The sequence below is a fragment of the Balaenoptera ricei genome, chromosome 11, assembly GCF_028023285.1.
Source record: "Balaenoptera ricei isolate mBalRic1 chromosome 11, mBalRic1.hap2, whole genome shotgun sequence".
In the NCBI taxonomy this organism is placed as follows: Eukaryota; Metazoa; Chordata; class Mammalia; order Artiodactyla; family Balaenopteridae; genus Balaenoptera; species Balaenoptera ricei.
Window position 1 is genome coordinate 72,678,106 of NC_082649.1, and position 23,659 is coordinate 72,701,764.

The window sequence follows — 23,659 nt, forward strand, 5'->3', positions numbered from 1 at the left end:
ACCTGGCCTTGGGACCACGTCCTTGTTTGAGACCCTTCCCTTTGACTTTGAGAAGAATGGGCCCCCGAGCCAAGCTGAACTGCCTCTTTAAGGGACTAGAAGTATTAATAAACAGCTGTACTGTTAAGAACCATTTTACCCCATGAACGGCGTCTCTAGGCATGAGCATGCTGACGTGCACTGCCCTGTCTCATCAGTTGGGGCAACATCAGCGCTTACTCGCGCTGTCTGGGTGGCAGGTTGCCCCAGCCCTGTTTGTCAGGACATCTGCTTTGCTCAACCATTTCTGTGCCCATTTGCTCCTCGTGGCGGCCCTGTGAGCTGAGTGCTCTTACCTCCATCCTGCAGAGGAGCAAGGCAGGCTCAGAGAAGTGCAGGTGAGCCCTGGGCACACAGCCTGTAGGTATAGACCTGATTTGAACCAGAGTTTCCCTCTGGGGCCCTGGCTTTTCCCTGCTCTCCTAACTGGCCTGGTGAATCGTGATCTGCAATTGGAGGGCGGAAGATGATCCTTCTCAAACAGCTTCTCCATGCTTTCCCGAGGCTCACCTGGGCCTTGCTCAAGGCCTGATAAATAATCGGTGTCCAACAGTATTTTTGGATATGCGTACGGACAAATGATTGAATGAAAGAGTGAAGGGATGAAGAGCCCAGTGGCCATTAGGTCCTCCTCTTTTGTACATGGAGGAAAGAAGATGTGCCTCCCTTCCTTCTTCTGAAATGGCCACTTCAGCCTCTGAGACAAGAGGAGACTCGGGGCCTCGGAGGAGGTGGTGAAGGTATTCACCAGCTGAGGACCGTGACTGCCTCCCAAGAGAAACATCTGCCCAGACAAAGGCTGGCTCCCAGCCCCTGGCCACACCCCTTCTCCAGATGGCATTGGCTTTGGGCAAGGCCTCTTCCTCTCCAGTTGTGGGCCTCCCACCCCCAACTCCTTCCTTCCTGTTGGCAGCATGGAACAGCACGTACTGTTTATCAATTATTAGCACACATAATATTTGTTTCACAGAGGCTGCAGGGATGTGTGTAGCTGACTTCCTTTAGTCCTTCCCAAAGGAACACAGAGAAAGCAAAGGCATTTTTGTTTTGTTCAAACCCACATGAACATGGCCATCACCTTAGCCCATCCCATTCCGCTTCCACAGTCAGTCTGTAGGTAACACAAAGGGGCACTCACATCCAGACAATTCAACACTGCCAGAAAGGTTTTGGCACTTAACGGCAGACCCCCGATGGTTCTGCTGGCTCCTCAGATAGGTGTCCTTCTTGCCCCATCCTCCTAGGCCACAGGCTGGTTTGTGTGTTCACCACATCTGGCCTTTATTTGAAACTCCACCTCAAAGTATTTCATAGCACAGAATATCTTTCCTTATTAAATTCTCCCCCACATATTTTTTTCATAAAACAGGCACCAAAAACTACAAACCTACCCGTGGCTCTCAAAGTATCTGTTTATAAACCTTTGGAAACCGTTTGCAATTCGTTAATCATATTTTCAAAGGAAGTTACAGTTTATAGATACACTAACAAATGCCATATCCGATGCCTCAGCCCCAGTAACGAGATCCTCACGAAGGGGAAGAGGGAGTGGGGCTGGGGGACCTGGGATTCGTCCCACTCCAGATCCCATGGGAGAGGGGCAATCTGGCCTGGGAGTCAGAGGTTCGAGGGTTTAGTTATTTTTCTGTCACTCTCTGACACTGTGGCCACACCTGTGTCCTCCCAGGGGGAATGCAGGTACAGAGGATAAGCCATGCTCAAACACAGTGGACTACCTTGATTAGCAGTGAGGTATTTTGCAAATCACTTGTTTCTAAATAATCATTAAAGTACCAGAGTTTGTGAATACTTCACTTAAAATGTATTTTAAAAATGGTTCATTTAAAAAGAAAAAAATAAAGATACTAAATATATACAAGTTGGAACTCTGATGAATACTTACACTTGAAACCCAAGCCAGCTTTAAAAAAATCTGTAAAAAGGGAAGGTGGGTAATGTGGAGAGAATGTGTTGGTACGTGAAACACCCAAGGGTATAAAGATTTCAGGCACAGCTTGATCCAGGGACACACACGGTGCTTTCAGGACTCTCTTCATGTACTTTCTCTGCCTTCTCTGCACTGGTTTCATTCTCAGGAAGGCTCTCTCCAAGTAGTGGCAGAGATGGCCACGAGGAGCTCAAGTTCACATCCTACTGCCTTAGTGATGCTAGTAGATGGAGAGCTACTTTTTCTGGATAAATCCAGGAAAGCATACCAGACTGAGTCTCATTTGGGTTGGTATGAGTTACATCCCCAATCCTGAACCAATCACTGTGTCCTGGAGAGTTGTGGGTGTCCCTCACGTACTCAGGTCACTGGCTTCCTTCTGAACCAGGATGGTCTTGCCTTCGCTAGAACTATATTTACTGAGTGTGGGGTCCAAGGGGATTCCCTGTAGGAAAGCCAAGGTGATTACCCTGGAAAATGTGGGGGTTGGGTAGTGGTGGTCCACAGCCCATGTGTCTTCCGAGTGGAGGTCTAGTCTCTAGCCATCTAGTAAGTTTTCTTAACGGGAGAAAAGATTAGGTGGATTTAGGGTCATCATGCTGGAGTTTCCTCATTGTCCTTGACCTGTTTTATCTGTGCAACAGCCTACTGAGTTTTTCTTCTCTTACTCAGAGTAGTCACTCTGCGACACTACTGTTTATATTTTAAAGGAGCTCACTCATTAATAAAGACCCAAATAGAAAGTATTTCATACCTATTTCACTGGTTAAGCAGACATCGTAGAGGGGCATTCCTAAAGTAGAGTTCCAGAGGGGTTATCCCCAGTCCCGTGTGTTTCTTTCAATGCAGTTAAATTAGAGACTTACTGGAATATGGTGACTTACAGACCGATGTGCTGGGAAATCTTCCTTCCCCTCACTCTCTAATCTCTGCCAGTTTCTTGAATACCAGTAGTGCAGTGTACTGAATTTCTTGAGTGGTTATTACCAACAATGAAGAAAGATATCTAGGAATGGTCAAAAGTCAAGGGATCTATCTCTGTGGATTCCACTTTTGCCACCTGTCATCTAAAAGGACTTGGGCTTTTTAGCACAGTTATGAAGTTTTCTGCCAGGAGAGTCTTGAGTCCCAACCTGATGTTTACTACACAAGTATCTTATGTACCAAGAGGAGGCATATGAGTGTGACTGTCTGGCACCATCATCTTCAACAAACATCTTCTGCCTCCCTATGGCTTGTGCAACAGTGACCCAACAAATTATTGAATGGGTCTCCTTCATGTCAAGGAAATGACATAGTAGCCAATTGTATACAGTGAGCCTGTGTCTTCATCAAGAAGGTTATGACTTTTTCAGGACTCACATTAGCTACATGCATATTAAGGGTTTATTCCATGCTGTGCCGGGAATGTGCTTGCCATTTTACATACAGTACCTAGTTAATTGTCTCAACCTACCTTGACTATGGAGGTATTTCTCAATTTTGCAGTTGAGAAAAAGGAAGCTCGGAGCAGCTGGGTGCCTTGCTCAGTGTCACATGCCCAGTAAGTGGCAGAACCACTGTGCTCTCCTCTTTTAACAAAGACAGGGGGACACCTTCTCTGAGGATGAAGGACCTTGGGGGTCTTTTTTAATTTCTTCAGCAGCGGTTGAAATGACATGAGGCTTAGCCATGAAAATTTGGTCAGGGGCTGTGGGTAGGTCGGGGTGTCCTCCTCCATACTGGCTCTGTGATCTTATTTTACTTGCTGTTTAGTTTGATATTTAACTTGCTACAGGCATCATGGGCAATAAATTGACTGTAGGTAGGCAGAATTAAGAGTGATAAACGACAAACAAGTCCTTGGGAAAGAATGAAGCACCGTTTAATTGACTTTACTTATCTCCTTAGGACCTTGTGCTTGCTAGGTGTCCAATAAATGTACGTTGAATAAGTGAATAAAGGAGGATTTTGAAGTGACCAATGGAAGAACTTCCTCCAAAAGACAGTATATACCTAGCACTAGGCTATCCAAGAAACTGTGAAAGTTCTGCCTTTAATGGTCAGAAGCTGGGCTGTAGGAACTTCTGGGGTGCCTAGTGGCTCCCAGGAATGGTTCTTACCAATATGGGACTTGGGGGCCATTAGCACAGATAACAGAGGTCCAAGAATATCCAACTCTAGCTCCTCGGGGGACAAGTGGGCTTCTCAGCATCATGTGCCCCTCCCCCATCACACTTCCTCACCTTGAGAAGAGGGTGACAGCCCTGCTGACCTCTTTCCTGTCCCACAGGCTCAGCCCCAGCCTGACTCTCTCGAGGACCAAAGCTTCTATGCACAGCGAACTTTCCATAACAGGATCCAACTGTGAATCCGCTATCGTTTACAGCGGCTTCTGAGGGAACCACTTCGCTTCCCCTTCATCTGGAGTGGATCTGATGTCATAAAACTGACCGTGACTGTCTGTTAATTGGAAACCTGAGAGAAGGGAGTGGAAGGGCAGTGGACCAAGGTGGTCAGAGCCCACTGCCCCTTCGAGGCAAGGCAGCCTTCCTGGGTGGTGAGGGTGGGTGCTCTCCAAGGACATCTCAGGGTTCCTGAAATGCAGCCCTGAGGGAAGACAAGACGGCAGGAAAACCACGGGGCCCTGTTTGGCCTCGCAGTGACGGGAGATCTACCCTGTCTGGCCACTCTCCCCTAGATTCCACTGGGGGCCAGTTTGGACCTGTTTGGTTCAGTACACCAGCAGTGATTTTCTCTTTCACACCATGTGCCTTCAGCACCTGTCTCCATGGTAGCCAAGCAGTGTCCAAAATGGTAACCTGTGGATTGGGGTTCTTAAAACACCTAGAGTGATGCTGCGTCTCACTTAGAATCCTACGAATCAAATCAGAAGATGACTAATTTAGAAATAAAAGGAAAAGAGAAAAAAACTATACATACATATGTATTTTTTCCAATATGCCATCAGCCATGTCTTATGAACTGGCAAAGGGGTTGCTTATCCTGAGCCTGCAGCAGAGGGCAGACTTTCCTACATTATAAACACAGCATTAAAGGCCCTAGATACAGGAACATCCAGACGCAGGACTGTCCAGTTGATAAAATGTAGGCTTTCCAGGTGACTAACACCAGTGATTTAGGGGGGAAAAAAACTAAAACCACTTTCTCTGTTATTAATGCACTCATCAGCTTCTCCAGAGAAATGCCCTAATGGCCATTAAATCTGGTAGTGATTCCCAGTACCCACATGTACTCCAGGTAAAGTAGCTGTGCTTAGCTCAGCACTCCTGTGGCCAGTGTGATAGCAAGTAGAAGATTCTGTGTGTCTGTGAAATGTTACCAGTATGTTGAGCCCAAATGTGGAGATCAGTACCTTTGTTTCCTGGCCAAGGAGTATGAGGTAGGTATGAGGCAGGAGGTAGGGATGGGAGAACTATAAAACACAGAGGGATATAACTAGATTTTTTGTAAACTATGTAAGATGCCCTTGCCTGTGTCTTGAAGGGGTGGGCTTTAAAAGCGTTGGAGTCGAGGAGGAAGGTTGCATTCCACACATAGGATGTCCAAGGAGGGGAAAAGCTTTGCTTTGCATCTGGCATGTTTAGAGGTAAGGAGTCCGCTAGGTAAATTCATAGGGAGAAGAGAATTGGCTTGTATACTCCCCCTAGCTGGGAGCAAATGTTTACAGGTGACTGGCTTTGGTTTTCCTGCCACGGAAACCCCAGGACCGCCCCCACTGCTGGGCTTCTCACCAGTACACTCCACTCACAGTCCTCAGGCGTGAACCACGACTTCAGATGGTGAAGGTTGCCCTGGCCAGTGATCTCACGGAAATGTTTTCTTTGTTTGTCATTTGTTTTCTTTCTCTTCCCCTCCTGCCAGTATGAAGAAGGGAAGAAGCGGAGGAAACCTAACTACAGTAGTGTTGACCTTTCCGAGGTGGAGTGGGAGGACCGCGATGATGTGGTAAGTGATTTGTTTTCAAGCCTGGTGAGGAGGGAGCTCCACTGTACCCTCCTCTGTACCTAGAGGCTGCCTGGGAGCCAGCCGAGAGTCCCACCAGAGGGACACCTGGCTGCCAGAGGGTCGCGGAGAGCACGGGCCCTTGTACCCGTTTGGAGTTTTGTAATGCTCCCACCCATAGGGCCACTTGCAAACGGGCCAGCCACCTTGCCTGCTTTGTGCAGTCTGCTAAAACCATCCCTTTGCAGGCTCTAGTCTCTTCTGCAGCCGATTAATCCAGACTCCTCCTCAGTGCCATTAATGGGATCTGTCTCCCTCAGGGGAGCCTGGCCGAGCCTCGCCGGGCAGCTGCACAGTCAGGGCCAGAATTCACCTGTCAGGGTGACAGCCCAGGGCTTGGCAGAGCCACTCTCCTCCTGCTTGGTTGGCCGCCCTGTTTCCAGGGCTGCCCCAGCCTTTCCCCTTTCCAGGCCACACTGCAGTAACACATGCTTGTTTCCTACACAGATTCAGTCTGTGGGACTGTATCAAAGGCTTTCCTTATGCCCACGACTTAGCCCCGTCAGTCTTCTTGTTCCTGCCTCAATAGATCAGATTTGTTAGACATGCCACCTTTTGTGAATGCAGGCAGACTGTCCTTAATTAAATCCTAACTTACCAGGTGTTCCTATCTGGACACTCGCTCTTCCCTTTCTCTATGGATTCTTCATGCCCAGGCTATGTTTCTCTGCCTGCATCTCCCTGATTTGTCTGGAGTCCTTTCTTGAGCTTCATCATTGAGTCAGCAGTGTTTCTATCCCTCCCTCTGTCTTGCTTTCCAAAGGGATATTGAGGGGAACCATTTGAAACTTGCAGGCTGGGCTCTCGTGCTTTCAGAAATATGTCTGGCATCACAGTCCTCTTGCTGCTTGCTTTTCTTCTCTTCACATCCTCTGCAACCTGGATGTCTCAGCTAGCATAAATCTCTGAGTTTTTTCCTTGCCTATAAAATGCAAGAGTCATATCTGTTTTAGAAATTTAACTTATTTCCTTCTTCATCTGGACTCAGTCTTTTTTAAACCCCATTCAGATAGAGTAACTTCGCTGTTTGATAAAAAGTTACTTCCTCATCCATTCTCTTTTCCCAGATGCCAGTGACCTGACGTTGTGTCAGCTCAGTGACCTGGTAGAGTTTTATATCTTCTTGTTCTTTAAACATTGTCATCAGGATTCACGTCTGGGTCTTTGAATTGTACTGCACCTAATGTACATGTCCTACCCTTTCAACCTGCTTCTACCAAGAAGCAAGCTAGCACAGTCCTGAGGAATGCAGTTCAGGTATTAGCCTGCCTTGGTTCAGACCCCACCTCTGCTATTTGCTGGCTGTTGGTCTCAGGTAAGCAATTATCTTCTCTACATCTCAATTTTGGTTTATTTCCTTTTTTTCCCTCAGTAAAATGAGTATGATGGCAATAGTACCTACCTCACAGAGCTGTTGTGAGTACTAAATGTGTTACTATAGTGAAAAGTGTCAACATCAACATCGTTGCATGGACACAGTGAGCATTCTGAGTGGTAACTGTTATTAGTATTATTCTCAGCATCGTCAACCCTCATTCTCATTAATGAATGTCAGTTGCTAAACTGTATCATGAAACTTTAAAGGGTGCATTCCATTGTTTTCCTTTCTCTTTCCTCTTCACTTTATCAGCTGCTTTATTTTGACTTCACTGGATCTTTTTGTTTTCTTTCCCAGAAGGTTTGAACCCTGTCATCAACATGCTTCTCCATCCTTTCATCTTTTACATTTTAATTGATATGGGAGGCAAGCTTGATGTTCATTCATACTTGGGAGTCCCTGCATCCAGGAAGCAGGCCCTCTGCTAGTTAACACTAGGCTGACACTCGCACTTCTCCTTTGCAAGTTACTTGAAGAGATTTATTACTTGGCTCATCTGTACCCCAGTTGTCTAGTCATCATCACCTGTGCCCAAGTTAAATTTCCATGAGCTGGTATCTCCTTTTACTAACAATGATTTGACAAATGCTTTCTGTTTCCTTGCCCTTTTCTTCCTTTGTCATCGGATTCCCAGCCTGTGCCATGTTCTTTACCTTCATCTGATTCCCAGGACTGGGTTCTGAGTGTCTACCTTCAGAGTTCCCACACCTCCAGAAAGTTCATTGCTCTTATTCTTCACCTGTTGGCCTTTGGTTGTCTCTTTGGTTTCGGTCTCTTGTCTCCTTGGAAATAAGGTACATTTGAGACATGAATTCCTTCACTACCAACGTGCTTGATTGGGAAAACCCAAGTCACCATTTCTCTCCTAGGGATTTGCACTACCTTGATTAGAGAATTCTGGAACCTATACAAAGCATCTCTGTGAAGGCTACACAAGATCCCACATGCCCATGTGTCCACCAGTGGGGTTTGCATGTAAGTAGCAGAGGGCAGACTTTAGGTCAAGATCTGGGAAAGACCAGACAAGCAGAGCCCGCTGAGGAAGAAGCAGCATTGAGTCTGCCCAGCTGCAGAGAAGTTCTTGGAAGGACCATCCTACTTCTCTTGGCAGCTAGGATCTTGTTGAATTTAATGACCACATTTATAACATAGACCCTGTGTACTTCCAAAAAAGATGTGAGGTCATATCTGTGTCAAACAAACTGGAGTTTGAATCCTAATATTTTGAGCTATTGAAAGGGGTCTGACATTAAAGAAAAGGGAGGAGGATGATAATGAAGATGATGATGATGCTGGTGAGGATGATGATACAGGACAGGTAACATCTATTGAATGCTCAGGGGTTACCAGGCACTCTTCTACATATGAGCTCACCTAGTTCCCACTACAACTTTATGAGACAGTCTGTGCTGTCATTAGTTCCAGTTTGCAGGAAGAGAATCTGAGGCACAGAGAGGGTAAGTGATTTGTTCAAGATCATAAACCTCTGGCCCCAGAGTCCATTTCTGAACTCCAGGGCTATCCTGCCTCAGTGTTCAATAAGTGTAATCTATTTCCATTATAACTGAAGAAAAGGGAAAGACTAGACTAATCATCTAAGCATCTGCCTCCAGAAAGCATTAGTGACCCTGGCCTTGGACCCTCCCAGGTCCTGACGCTGATTGTTCTGTGCTACTGGGAGTTGGGGGTGGGGTGGCACTGAGGCATGGAGAAGCTTACCTAATCTCTGACTTGCCTGGGGAATGTGAGAGGGGAAGGTCCCAAATGGCTTTAGGCAGGCACCAGAAAGAGGAAAAATGAAAACCATGTCAAAGATAAATCGAGCCGTTCTTAAGAGTTAGAAAGTAGACTTAATTAGGACCAGCTCTCCCCATCCAAAACCACAAAAGTTAAAATGGGAAAATATTTCCAGAAATGCCCATTATGTGTTGTTAAAAAATATCTAGAGTAAAATATATGTTTTATTTTATACATGCCTCCAGCTAAAAATTATGCTTTTACCCTCTCTCACAGAAGATGAGAATATGAACCCAAATCTAGACAGCCCCACATCAAATTTAGGTTGCTTGCAAGCACTGTAGTTCTCTATCAGCCAGATCTTATTCAAGCTCCTCAAAGGAGAAAAAGAAGGGAAAGAATTAAAAAATAAAAATAAGAAAATAAAAACAAGCCGTGGGGCTGGGAAAGAGCCTTTCCTGACAGGCTGTGGCATGTCAGCATTTGCTCCTATTTCATTAAATGGCTTTCCCGTCGTCTCCTATTGGTGCCCATGACGGCACATCTTTCATCACTGTGTCTGCTGTCCTTCTCTGAACTCACGGAAGGGCCACAAGTAATTAGCAGAGATCAGCCAGGGGTGGGGGAAGGGAGGGAGGCTCACCGTTCCCAGATGGGACCTCCAAAAATCAAATACAGGGTCGCCCTATTCACTGCCCATCAGCCTCAGCCAGGCCTTTCACTGGCCCAGGTTTCTCAGAGTATTTGAAGATGATTCATGCTGTGAAAAACTAATCCCTGTCTTCCAAATGGTTGGCTTTTTAAAAAAAACAAAACAAAACAAAAAAACTACTGTGTAGGAAAATATCTTTAACTTGATTATGTTTTGAAAAATGATTTCTCCATGACAAACCAATACCCTTTTTGAAAAAGTAACTCGTCTCCCTTGCTTCTTTTTTTTTTTTTTTTTTTTTCCCCTTGCTTCTTGAGTGTTTTAGCATTTGCTGGGGGTCCGTTCTCTGACTCTCAGGATTTGTCAACATTATACAGGCTTTTTTGGTCATTGTTGCCCAGAGGTTTACACGAGCACCCCAAATTGAAGTTGATGGTCATTTATTTATTGTTGTTAACCTCTCTCCCCCTGGACAAGAGCGGTTGGGTGTTTATTCTTCTGAAGCCCCATTTCAGAGGTCTGAGTGTAGTATGCAGACTTACTGCAAAAGTACCCCAAGAGTCAATGGGGAAACAGCCCAGCTCTGTCATACACAAGCCACCAAATGTGCTCCCAAGCTGGAGGGTGGAAGGTGTCCAAGACAGTATGGTAACCCTGGGAAGAACTAACTCCAATTTTCTTTTATCGTTTTAGTTAAGAAATGCCATGGTGAATAGGAAGACGGGGAAGTTTTCCATGGAGGTGAAGAAGACAGTGGACAAAGGGGTACATTTTTCTCAAACATTCTTGCCGCTTAATTTAAAACAAACCACTGTGAAAAATTAGCTTTGAAAGCTCTATCTGGAGTAAATATCTTTCGCTGAGATCATTTTTCTCTTGTCTTTACTTATCTCAAACAAGATTCATGTAGTACTGTTAACCTGATCATAGTGTGTCCATTTATTTTTATTTATTTCTGAAAACTTCACCTAGCAGACTAACCATGTTTTCTTTTCTCTACGACTTTTTTTTTTTCAATCTAGAAACGGGTTTTGGTGATGACAAATGACTACTATTATACAGACATCAAGGGTACTCCTTTCAGGTAGAGCTGACCATAATACATGGACATTCCATCAGACCCATCAGTTGTGTTTGTACAAAACCTGCTGACGCTTTCAGAGCTCATCATCTGAAGATAACCAAACACCCTGCCGAAAGGCCGGAAAGAGTGAGGAAGGGGCTTTTCCCAGGCTGCTTTTGCTTTTGTTTTCCAGAAGGGGGAAGATGGTTCAGGCTCACCTAGGAGAACTCACTCAATTTGTCATGGCTTTGCATCTCATTATCAAGCAAATAAGCTTCTGGGGTTCTAACTAAGGGTAGATAGATAAATTCAGAGGGTTACCAGGGTCCTTAACCATCTAACTTGCTGCCTTTTATTTCCATGATCCTTCACACTTGGAGGTAGCATATTCATCCCTACATGTTGTGCTTCCGTTTTAGTTTCTCTGAACTGTTCTGTGCTTGTCTGCCTTTGAATCCTGTTATTTCTCTTTGTAACAATCCTGAAAAATGCATTTGCCCCCTTGCCTGCTTTCAGAAGTGTATGTGGCATTCTAAAGTTTCCTGCTATTAACTTAGTGTGATAACACTTTTTGTAAAAAGTTATGTTGGTAGGGCTTCTTTGTGTTCCTGAACTGGTGCCTTGCAGAGCTAAGGAGAGAAAGAATTTACTAACTACAAATTAATCTTTAAAAAAAAAAAAAAAAATGTGGCATTGTTGTCGTATACGGCCAGGGATCATGGGTGGATTCCATTTGGAGCCAGAACAGTTGATGGAACACATGACTGCTAAGTGGGTTTACCAAACGAAGAGACTGTGTTATCAAAACATACTCTCTGACTTTAGGCAATGAAGGAAGGAGCTTAAATCAAGACTTCTGAGAGTGTGAGAGTGTGAAAAATCTATCAGACAAGGGAGAAGGTTGGGCAGAGAAGCCCACCATACAGTCATGTAGCTACGTTCAAGTGGCAGTGGAAGTGTTCATTTTTGCCATTGAGAAGGGGTTAATTTTCCCTCGTCCCAAACTCTACAGTCTGGAAAGAGCCGTGTGTGGCTGAATGTAGGGCAGGGGTGCATAAGGTGGTAGTGAAGAGCAGGACACGTAGCTCTTGCAAGAGCATCCAGAAGAAGGGCTTGCTAGAAGGGCTTGTAGGAGTTGCCACACCTCTTTAAACACACGCGGGAGCCGCCCATTGCTGTTGCACTTCCAATCAGAAATTACACTGAAGCAGCTGATTGAATCTAAGAAACACCAACACCAACTATAATCAGTGGGGTTTTGAAAGTAAACTTGAAAAAAATTGTTTACAGAACATGAAATGGAAATGTGAAAACGGAAAATAAAGTTCACCTGCAAGTCTATTCCAGTCAATGTCATGGATTTCAAGGTCTGCTTTGTTTCTCTGCACAGTTTAGGTGTGGCGCTCTCTAGAGGCCATGGGAAATATTTCTTCCGAGGGAATGTAACCATTGAAGAAGGTGAGATGCTGCCTTCATCCATCTTATCCTTTTGTGTGGGAAGAAAGCCCTGAAGCCAGCTATTGGGTTAGCTGAAGAATTTGCTCATCTATCCAACCCTTATTCCAATCCCTGGACATGTGACTCAACCATTTACCCACCTGATGTTACCTTGCTCTCCTAGACTGATTCAGAATGGTGGGACTCCCAACTAGTGGTGGCCTTCCTTATGATTCCATTTATTTATGTTCTGCTTTCATCCACAAAGTTGTTGTGGCAACTCATAGGAATCATCCATCCACCAACTGTATTCTTCTCATACATAAAAATTAGTACCAAGAAAAATACGAATTAGTGTAAAAACTCAAGCCCAGGAAAAGAAAAAGAAAAGAGAGGTGTGCGAGCCCTAGTCTTCTACACAGTTGAGCCACAAATTTCACTTGTGTTTCAAGGCAGCCTGGGTCCAAGGGAAACGTGATCATTCAAATGATTTAGTAAGTCAGAAACCCGCACTTCCTGCAGTGGAAGTGTGGAGTCTTAACCACTGGACTGCCGGGGAAGTCCCTCTTCTTGTCTTCATAAAGCACCAGTGCACTGGAAACTCCCAGTAAATGGTAGCAGTTGTTACAGCCCTTTAAACTTTAAAACTGCTCTCACCCCCATACTGTCCTTTTCATCTCCCAACAACCTAGTAGCTCAGAGAAGTTATCTTTCCCAGTATCACCAGCTCACAAGGAGGAGTAGGACTGACCTCTGAAAGGCTTCACTCCCAGAGTGGCCTTGAGTTAGTCACTTGCCCAACCTAGGTGTTCTGTTTTGCATCTTGACAGAGAAGGAGTTGGACCAGACCCGTGCTCTTTGTGGGTATTCTCAGGGAGTGTGGCCAAGAGTGGGAAGGTCAGTTACAAGCTGGGTTTTAATGTGTTAGAGCTGGTTACAAATGAGTTTGGTGAACTTCCAGAAGCTAGACCGCCTTGTGGCGCACTCTGATGATGCAGTGGAGAATGAAGAAGGAGATTGGAAGTCCCTGAGATGCCAGGTTTCATAGATGGCCTTCTGGTCTACTCCTGAGTGTCCCTGCATTGTTTCATGGGTTTTGGATTTTGTCTCCCAACTGACTGTGAGATCTTAAGGAACAGGAAGGAGAGTGAAGAGGTCATCTTGACCGGGGCAGAACCCAGAGTATGCCCACTGCAGAGATAATCAATCATGTGCTCCCTCTTCCTAGAGACAGGCAAGAAAAAACAGGCAACGTTGTGATTTGGGCAAGATACTCAACAGGACATATTCTCAGGGATCATTTTTTTTTTTAACTTCTTTAATTTTCTGGCTCCATGAGCCATGTGTGGCTCTGTGGATGTCACTGCTCATGAAGACGGAAAATTCACATCTAAGCCATCTGAGGTCAAGATGAGGAAATAGCTCATGGTCAGAACAGTAAAAGGAGAGATTGTTAATGGATTGTTTGCTTCTCTTGTGTTCATTCCCTTAGTCAATGGACCTGACCCTCCATCTTCTCTCTCTCTCCCACACACACACACACACACACACACACACACACACACACACACACAGAGTTGTTTTGCATTGTTTTTTGGATCATTTCTTTAGCCACTATCATCTTCTGTTAGGCTAAGAGCTCACACAGAGAGAATTTCAGAGCCAACTGCAACCATCATGCAAGAAATTAGTTTGAATCCTAGGCAAGGGGAAGAGTGTCTGGTTATCCACACAAATGAGGTCAGATCTTCCTTTCTCTGTTGGTCCTCTGTAAATAGGAGGGCTTCCAATCCTGCCAGCTTTGCTGAGTGACAGAGCCTGAGAAAGCTGCTTCCCCTGGGCTAACTAGTAGAGGGGCTTGTCATCCGTAAAGGCCATGGCTTGATTACCATTCTGCTCTGTTCTTAAAGAAGGCAGGAGTTTCTTGGGGATGGCGACCGCTTCTGAAGGTTGTCCCATAAAGAATGCTCTCCCATAGACAGTAGGAATTTTCAACCTGCTTTGACAATGGCAGGTATTACAAAGATGGTGAACAGGCTGATTTTGGTTCTCTCCTCACCTCCTCCAGGTCTTTGCTTAAAGTCACTGTCTCAGTGAAGCATCCTGACTCCCACAGTTAACAATGAAACTCTTTCCCTCATCCCTCCCCATCTCTTGGTACCCCCTCTCCTTGCTTCATTCTCTTTCTTAACTTCATAGCCCTCACTACTGATAGGCTATGTATTTTAACTTTATTTACTTATCTCTTTTCTGCCACTAGAAAGTAAATACCATGAGAGCAGCAGTGATTTTTGTATTGGTCACTGCTATGTTCTCAGGACCTAGAATAGTACCTGGCACATAGTGCATGCTCAGTAAATATATGGAAGGAAGAATGGGAGGGAGGGAGGGAGGAGTGGAGGGAGCAAGAAAGGGAAGAAAGGATGGATGGATGCATAGATTGTCCTAGGGACTAATCACTATTCCATTCAACCCTCTCATGCAGTCTGTGAGTTAGGCACTATTACCCACATCTTCTGACTGGTATAAGTCAAAGAGTTGAAGTGACATTCCCAACATCATTCAACCAGAAGGTGTTGGAGCCAGGATATGGCCACTTGGGTCATATAGTATGATATTCTATATAATTCATTGCCTACTTCCTATAAAATCAAACAGGAGTGTGTGATGATAGTTCTAGTATTTTGCTATTTATTTTGTACATTTGTATTTGAGGAGGAAACTGGAATCCTGAGTGCAGTAAGATACTGTTGGTCACTTGGGAAACTGACATTCTCAAAAATTGGAGTTCCTGAGGTTGTCACTCAGAAGTGTTTGTCTGCTGATGACCCATCAAAATGAAGTCACATGAAGACACAAGGAAAAAGAGTGATTTCACAGAGTTAGGGTGTCTCGGGTATTCTATATATAAAAACTCCCCAATTCGCTGCAGGCCTCAGTTCTCCTAGCTATCTCTCCAGACTGATGATTCATTTTAACTTAGCATCCTGTATCAACTAGCAATTTTTGCTGGTCAAAAACAGTTGAGTATTGGCAATCTCATATCATTCAACCTATAATTTCACCCTCACAACCACCTGTCAGTTAGGGACTATTATTATTACTGTTTTGCACATGAAGAAAGAGTAAATCAACCTGCTAACATCACACAGGAGTTTAGTGGCCCACCCAATTTCCCAACTCAGGCTGTACTGTACGGGCCTCCAAAGTTGGTGTCTCCACCATCTTGCTAAGCTTCTCTCCCAGGACTCACTGGTGCATCATTTATCTTCAGGGAGCTAAGGCTTTCCTGGGAGACTGCCAGGGAAAGTTGCAGTGGTGGCTGAGTGAGGCGGACATGGGGGGAAGTTTCTGCCTGGGAAGAGAACTTGTTTCCTATGTGCAAAGTCCCTTTTCTCAGGCAGATTTCTTTGGGGTTGATGTCTACCCTTAACCCCCACCCCCCATGGCCTTGCCCATTTGAAGCACAGGAGAGGATGAGGGGGGTGGTCAGTGCCCCACACAGATGGTACTTACTCATGATTCCCTTCTCCTTGACCTCCAGGCCTGCATGACTTGGAACACCCTGATGTGTCCTTGGCAGACGAATGGTAAGAGTGGAACAATTCTTCCTCAGCATTGGTGTTTATCGCCCTCTTTGATTTCAAGTTGTCTGTACTCCCTTGCCCAGTTCTCCTGGTTCAAAGGCAAAGGAAAGTGATGCCATAAATATGTACATGTTCTTGTTTTGGGCCATGTCACATTCCTAGGTCCTACTGCAACACTGACCTACACCCAGAGCACCGTCATCTGTCTCAACTAGAAGCTATTAAGCTCTACCTCAAAGGCAAAGAACCTCTGCTCCAATGTGAGTGTGCTTCCAGATGCATGTGTGTGTGCCTATGGCGGTCAGACGGTGGTGGGGGGTGTGTGCGTGAACTCAAGACCATATTTCCCCTCAGTTTTCATGGGAAGCTTTGCTTTGGCAGAGATGATCAGTCACATTAAATCCAGCCAAATGTCTGCTTCCTGTAGGAACAGGAAAAGGAATGTGGGTTACCAAGAGTCATGCAGAATCCCCAATCCCAGTTTAACCCTTCACATTGGATTTGTCCCCTTACCAAACCATTTAGTCAAGCACCTGAGTAACATGAAAATGTTTCAACTGGGAGGGGACTGTCAATATCTGCTTTTTTATTTTACAAAGAGAAGCAAGGGCTGGAAACAGGACTTGTCTCATCCAAGGCCATAATCTAGGCCTCCTGGTTCTGTCCGGTGTGGGATTGCCACTGTGACATGTTGCTTCTTGCACTGTATATTCTGCTGCCCCTCCTCCTACAGAGTGCCCTCTGAGGGAGCTCAGTGAGTCAGAAATGGCCAGTAGCTGGTGAGGGGGGCAGGGAAAGTGGGGCAGGGAGAGAGCAGCAGCAGGCCTGATGCTCACCGAGTGCAAGAACAGTCCCTGAACGAGCATAAATTAGTTCCAGTAGCTAATATATGGATATATGTATATATATCCATATACAGTATGTGCCATTATTTTCATTACTTTGTATATTAAGATTTATATATATGGTATAATATATATTATTCTACAACTTGTGTTTCACTCATTATATATTATATTTTTTAGATATATTTGTGTTGATCATTTAGCTCTGATGCATTTATTTGAATTACTATATAGTATTCTACTATGTAACTATATCTCAGTTTATTCATTGTCTTTTTGTTGGTGAGTTGTTTCCAGTTTTTGCTTTTACAACAAAGCTGCACTGTCTTCTTGGCCACCAGCTAAGGTGATGACTGGCCTGCTGTAGGTGATAAAGCTGTGGGGCTTTAGGACGCCTCTGCTAGACTCATGATACCCTCCTGATTCCTTGGCCTCTTCCACAGAGCTCTATCAAGAATTCATTTGGATAAGGACAGATGTCCTACTATAAAATGAAAAAAAAAAATCTTAGATGGAAGGAATGACAAAATAAGAGTCCCAGAAGTTCTTAAGCTATCATATCCCTTTCCCTTACAACCAAGATCAGGGCCCTGAAGAATTGCAAATTTTGATAGAGGACAGAAATGGGGATGAAAAGAGCAAACTGAGGAGTGCTGCCTTCTGATCTCCGAATCCCAGAGTTGGCGTGCTGGTCTATGGCATGAACTACTAGATGGGGAGGGAAAGTAGAAAACTGAAGCGTGAGACACCCAAGACTCTCAATTTACTATCGTCTCATCCAAATGCTTTGGGGGCCCTTGTATTGCAGCATATCAGGTGTCAGAACTGTTTCATATTTTCAGCTGGTGGAAGGTTAACGCAGGAACACACTGTAGGAGAAAGTAGCCTGTAGATACTGTAAAATGAGCCCAGTGAGCACTTCTCATGCTACAATTTGGGGTCTAGCCAAAGCCATCTTCTCAAGTCTATCCCTCCCAACAGGTGATAAAGAATTGATACAAGAAGTCCTTTTTGATGCTGTGGTGAGTGCTCCCATTGAAGCCTATTGGACCAGCCTTGCCCTCAACAAATCTGAGTAAGTGGTTGCACGTGTCCCCCTTTCATGGCCATTTCCCCACAAGCCGTCCGAAATATGGTTATGGTTTAAAGAACTAAACTGTTTTAGGAGGCTGGTGTTAAAGTTCTTTAATTTTCCCCAAAGCTCCAAACCACAAGAGCTAGAGCAGATTAGCGGCTCTGGCTTGGATGGCAAGCTCCTGGGTTTGACATATAATTTGTTTGAGTTTTAACATTACATGAAATTTGGTATGCTGAGGTAGGGTGACACTTCCGAGAGAGAGGGAGGCGGAAGGAGCATTTTGCTTCCTGCCCTGCCGTGGCTCTCTCACCTTCACCATCTAGAGGGAACTTGGGATCTGGGCCAGGCTAGGTTGCGAGGAGGACAGGGAAGTGAGAGCTCTATTTCATTAGGGTGTCAGATATAACCCTGCAGTTTTATTTCTGAAGTGGAGGATGTAGGGGGAGGAGGGCAGGCAACGGTAGTTGTTGTCAAAGACTAGGGTGAGAACTGCTTCAGCAGCTTATTTTTAATATTAATACTAGTATTTTACTATTTTAAGTAGGCTGTTAACAATCAAAAATAAGAAAAAAAAAATTCCTTTTACCTTATACCTTCATTTCATACATTATTCAGTTCTCTCTCCTTTTTTATTCTTTATTAGCTCCTTTCCTTTTTCTATCTTCCCTTTTGTATATTTTCCTATATCAGGTCTATTATTCATTCTGTTCTCATTTTCATTCATTCATTCATCAGATATTGACTGCACGTCTGTTATGTTCCAGGCACTGGGCTAGGTATTGGTGAAATCGAGGTAACTCAATCAAACACAGTCCTCACCATCATGGTACCTGTGATATATAGTGTGCTATATGATTAAGAATTGTGATAACTATGAAGGAAAATTAGACATGTAGACAGTAACAAGAACTAGAGTGGAGATAGAAGACAGGAAAGGCTTTTCTGAGCAGGAACTAGTTCAAGGGTTCCCTGGGAGCATTCCGGGGAATTGGAACAGTATGTGCAAAGGCCCTGAGGTGAGAGAGTATTTGACATGGTTGAGGAATTTAAAGAAGGCCAACAGAACTGAAATGTAGAGGGTAGGCTGGAAGATGTCAAGAGACAGGGGTACAGTAGGGCCTGGTGGTTCAGGACCTTGGGAATCAGATTACGGATTTTGGCTTTTATACTCAGAATACTGAAAAATCATTGAAGAATTTTAAGAACGACATTTTAAGATTTTAAGAAGGAGGTGATCATATTTGCATTTTTAAAAAAGACCCTTCTACTGCTATGTGGATAATAGAATGTAATGGGGGTAAGAAAAATAGTAAAGGCTGCTACAGCAGTTCAAGGGATTTGCCACTTGGACCAAGGCAGTGGCAGTGGGCACAGAGAGAAGGGATGTACTTGTGGCATGCTTTGGAAGTAAGACCCCCAGGACTTGGTGACGGGTTCATGGTGTGAGGGGAGGGAGGCTGAGCTGTCAAGGATCATTCTCAGGTTAATGACATCAATACCTGGGTAGATAGTGGTGCCATTTCCTAGGACAGGAGACAATGAAGGAAGAGCAGGTTTGGGACTGGACATGGCCAGAATTCTTTTCTAGACATTTTATAGTTAAAATGACTCCTAAGCATAGATGTAAGGTAGGTAGTTTAACACATGAGTCTGGACTCCCAAAGATATAACCACTCTCATTATATTTGGGGGTATCCTTGGACTGCTTACCTGCATGGATCTTATTCTCTGGGAGGTTTGGAAAGAGTCAAAGCCTTTCCTGTGATTGCATTCTCTAGTGGAAATGTTTCTTTTACGTTCTCATGAAACACAAAATCCTCTGGAAAGATTGCTGATTCACCCCTAACAGATGCTAAAGATTTCCAAAATGGTAGCTTGCTTTGTAGTCCACATCTGTAACTGATTGGGCAGCCTGGCTTTCCAATTTGGTGTAGGCTACAAGCAGAAACAAATGCATAATGTTTGTTTTGATTCATCCCTTAAATACTTAAAGGTAGTATTGACCACTTTGACAACCATCAGAGATCAAGTAACTAAATTATCTTATACTGAAGACGACATGGATAAAGCTTTGAATCAAATTGCTACTAGCATCTAGGGCAGGGAAGCAAACTCAGGAATCAGTATTCTCTTCATATTTTTTTGTAGAATAAAATTGTATATTTGTGGAGAAAGACCATTTGCTGTTTTTTTGAAGAAGTATCCACTGAGAAAACCCTGAAGAACATGTTCAAACATATAAAATTTGCCTTGAATGTTGGAATAAAATCTTTGGTGAATTTTCAAATGAGTTTTCTTTGCTAAGGCTGTCCTTAGAGTTCCTATGTGTGGCATCCTGTAGGGCTATTTACAGAAGTCATTTCTTTACTCATCCCTCTGGCGTTGGTGGTGAGGATAAGGCCTATTCTTTAGTAGAAGTTACCAGTTGGTGCCCCCAGAATGGTGTAGAATTCAAGTGCTAAACATTTCCAGGCTGTGGGATACTACAGACTTGAGTCAGTGACTCAGTTGCTTCTTTTCGCTAATGGCAGATTCCACTAACGGTCTCAGAACCAAGAAGAGACTTGGTAGCATCAGTGCAAAAAGCTAGCTCTAAGGCTTTTTTTCCTCTCCTTAAAGTTGGCCTGCTCTGTCTGAACTTGCACCCAGAACCTTGAGATAAAGGTGTGTTTATTTAGCGTTCGGGATGCATTTATTTCCTCATGCTGCTTTTTTGGTCATGGACTTCTTACTTTTTCTGGCAAGAATTACCACGAAAACTTTTGTAAGGAATAAAGAGTTTGCATCCTGTGTGTGCATGTGTGCGTATGTTTCTATCATTTCTCCCAAAATTTCAGGCTTCAAGACTGTTATTTCGTAAAACATTCCATGAGTCTTAAAATGCAGAAGCCATTATCTGCTTACTGTCTGGCAGAATCCCCCTGATTCCTTCTGCTCTGTTTCAGGAATTCTGACAAGGGTGTGGAGGTGGCCTTCCTCGGCACTCGCACGGGCCTCTCAAGAATCAACCTGTTTGTTGGGGCCGAGCAGCTCACCAATCAGTAAGTAGGGAGCTCCTGAAGTGGGACATTGAAAGGGAAGCTTCTACCATTTATTGATTCCACCAGCAGTAGAAACAAAATTCAGGCCACCCCAGGCCTGTTGACATTTTTCCTCTCCGTTCTACCTCGGGGGCCGTAGTGTGTGTGTTCACCTGCCCATTGTTGGCCCTTCCACGACTCTGTGTTTTTCACGCTTGTTGGCTTCTGTCCACTGTCCTGGAGTCCTCTCCTGCCCTGGTGAGTCATTTCGCTCAGCTCTGGAGATGGTGTGGCTGGTAAGGGAGCAGCCAGTGGGAGGACTCACTCACCTCCTGACAAATGACTGGAGGGCATTCAGCTGTCCCGCAGGTCTGCTGAGGAATTCCTGCCTGTCCCGAGAAGCAGTGTTTCAAGTCTGGTGTTTATTTGTTTGTGTACGTTTTAGTAAATCTCTGTGCCTCAGCTCGGAGCCTGAGGGCCTGTAGAGCCCCACACTCGGGAGCAGGCATTCTGGTGGCTCTCGGGTTTGACAATGTTTCCTTGTTCTTCTAAAGAGACCCAGATGGACAGTGGGCAGAGTGTCACCAGGTTCAGTACCCAGATGCCTTTTTAAATTATTTATTTATTTATTTATTTTTTGGCTGCGTTGGGTCTTTGTTGCTGCATGCGAGCTTTTCTCTAGTTGCGGCGAGCGGGGGCTACTCTTCATTGCAGTGTGCAGGCTTATTGCAGTGGCTTCTCTTGTTGTGGAGCACAGGCTCTAGGTGCACGGGCTTCAGTAATTGTGGCACACGGGCTCAGTAGTTGTGGCTCGCGGGCTCTAGAGCGCAGTCTCAGTAGTTGTGGCGCATGGGCTTAGTTGCTCCACGGCATGTGGGATCCTCCCGGACCAGGGCTTGAGCCCATGTCCCCTGCATTGGCAGGTGGACTCTTAACCACTGCGCCACCAGGGAAGCCCTCAGATGCCCTTTTAAACCACTGCTCGGCCCCTGTGTCTGTCTTCAGAGAGCCACAGGGTCTTAATTCTTCAAATTGGTGTTTGACCAGAGCTGGTGTGAGCCTGCGAAGTCTTTCCTGAGCCCATTAATATGTTTTCTCAATTTCTTTTCTCTGAAGTAAGAGACATTATTAGGCCAGGGATGAATGGAGCCTGAGATTCAGAGAGTTTGCAAAGTGTGTGTTTGTGATTCCAGAGGTTACCATGGAACCTCACAAATCCTGACCTTCAGGGTCCCTGGTGGGGGGGGGAGGTGGGAATAACCAAGGCACAGGGTGGCCACCAATTTGAGAGGGCTTGGCCCATCAGGAGCCCAATGAGGAAACACTACTGTCCCATTAAGCCCAGCTTAGCTGTGCTTTTGTGTCTCTTAGATGAGGCCCGGACACCCACCATATGATCTTTTAAGATCAGGTCTGGTAAGTGGCAGATCCATAGATTTTTGGATGTTTTATGAACTGGCTTTTAATTCCCATCTGAGGACTCTTTCTTCATCAGCTTCTCAAATTTGTCATTTATGAAGTTGACTATAGTTGTGACTTGATTCTTTTCAAGTCCTCTTTACCCCTGTACCCCCAAACAATTACTTTAACAGAAGGCAAGTTCCTAGGAAGGACTACAAGTGTTGGGATACACATCGCCTTCTCCTTTTAGGACCCAGAGAGGCAAAGGGAGACACAGGAATAGACTTTCTAATGCTCAGAGAGAATAACTGTTGTATGTTTTGAGATTAAGACAAACAAACAAGAAAAGTACTAACAGCAACAAAACATAACACCTTGCTAGTCTGATATACAGGTGATTGTGATGGATTTGGAATATGGCAGGACCACACTCAGGACTGCTGGGATGTGTACCTGGTTCACCTCACTTGTTACATCTGAAAAATGGGTTAATGATCTCCCTGGTTTACTGTGAGGATCAGAAAACCTTCGGATGTGAAACTGCTTTGGGAAGCTAAAAATATCTACAACTATGAGTTCTATTCCTTGTGACATTATTGTGACTCAAAGTGAATACTCATTGGTTATCTGGTTGGATGAAACAATTCTTGTCTTCAGGAAAATCCTATCATTGATTCATGTAGAGGCACCTTGACTTCCATTGTCTTAGGGTCTTATACCTGCCTACCCACTCCAATCAAATGATATTTGTTGATACCCAACTATTGGGATGCACTCTATTAGCCAGGGCTAGAAAGGTTTTAGAATTTCTATGTTTTTTTTTAAAGAGAGCATACAAGGAAGAGTTCAAAGTATTGGTGATAGGTCTGGATAATATAAAGTTCCCATCCTAGAGCTATACTATCATCAGGCTCCTACACTGAGGTTCTATCTCCTGTCCCCACCACCTGCTTTTGGAATTAGATCCATTATAGTTCATGGCCTCTGTAACCTGCCACCATCTCCAATATTAATATATCCTGTGCTTTCAGTGTGGCCTTTTGGAGCCCGTGTAGTAGTACACATATAGCAACCTGTGATGTCAGCCTTCACTGTATGGTTACTGCACTCCCCCTAAGTCCTAAGTCAGTCCTAAGACAGTCCTAAGTCTAAGAAATTACCACTTCACAGCTTCCATTTAAACCATAGAGAATGAAAGAAACTCTTGGGCTTTAAGAATCCCGTATGTTTGTGTGAGCCACTTTCAGTTTACTTAGCCCCTTCACACATGGTGTTATGTTATTCTGATAGTATCGTGGTAAGTGTAATATTATTATTCCCACTTTGTAGGTGAACAAATGGGGCTCAGAGACTCAGTAACTAACCGAAGTAACTCACCCAAGATCATTCAGCTCTGCCTAAAACCTAGACCTGTCTCACCCATCACCACAACAGCCCCTAGTATCCAGAAGTAAGAACAGTCCTGTTTG

At 44.6% G+C, this 23,659-nt stretch overlaps 1 protein-coding gene across 2 annotated transcripts in view; it reads left to right on the top strand.

The window, feature by feature from the left end:
* Nucleotides 1–23,659, top strand: part of CACNA2D3 (calcium voltage-gated channel auxiliary subunit alpha2delta 3) — a 770,150-nt gene that overhangs the window by 604,353 nt on the left and 142,138 nt on the right. For both annotated transcript variants that reach the window (XM_059937666.1, XM_059937667.1), the window contains exons 17-24: nucleotides 5,852–5,935; nucleotides 10,453–10,524; nucleotides 10,782–10,843; nucleotides 12,213–12,280; nucleotides 15,804–15,849; nucleotides 16,009–16,106; nucleotides 17,673–17,766; nucleotides 20,715–20,810. In XM_059937666.1, coding sequence (XP_059793649.1) covers nucleotides 5,852–5,935; nucleotides 10,453–10,524; nucleotides 10,782–10,843; nucleotides 12,213–12,280; nucleotides 15,804–15,849; nucleotides 16,009–16,106; nucleotides 17,673–17,766; nucleotides 20,715–20,810 — 620 coding nt within the window. The remainder of the gene's footprint in view (nucleotides 1–5,851; nucleotides 5,936–10,452; nucleotides 10,525–10,781; nucleotides 10,844–12,212; nucleotides 12,281–15,803; nucleotides 15,850–16,008; nucleotides 16,107–17,672; nucleotides 17,767–20,714; nucleotides 20,811–23,659) is intronic.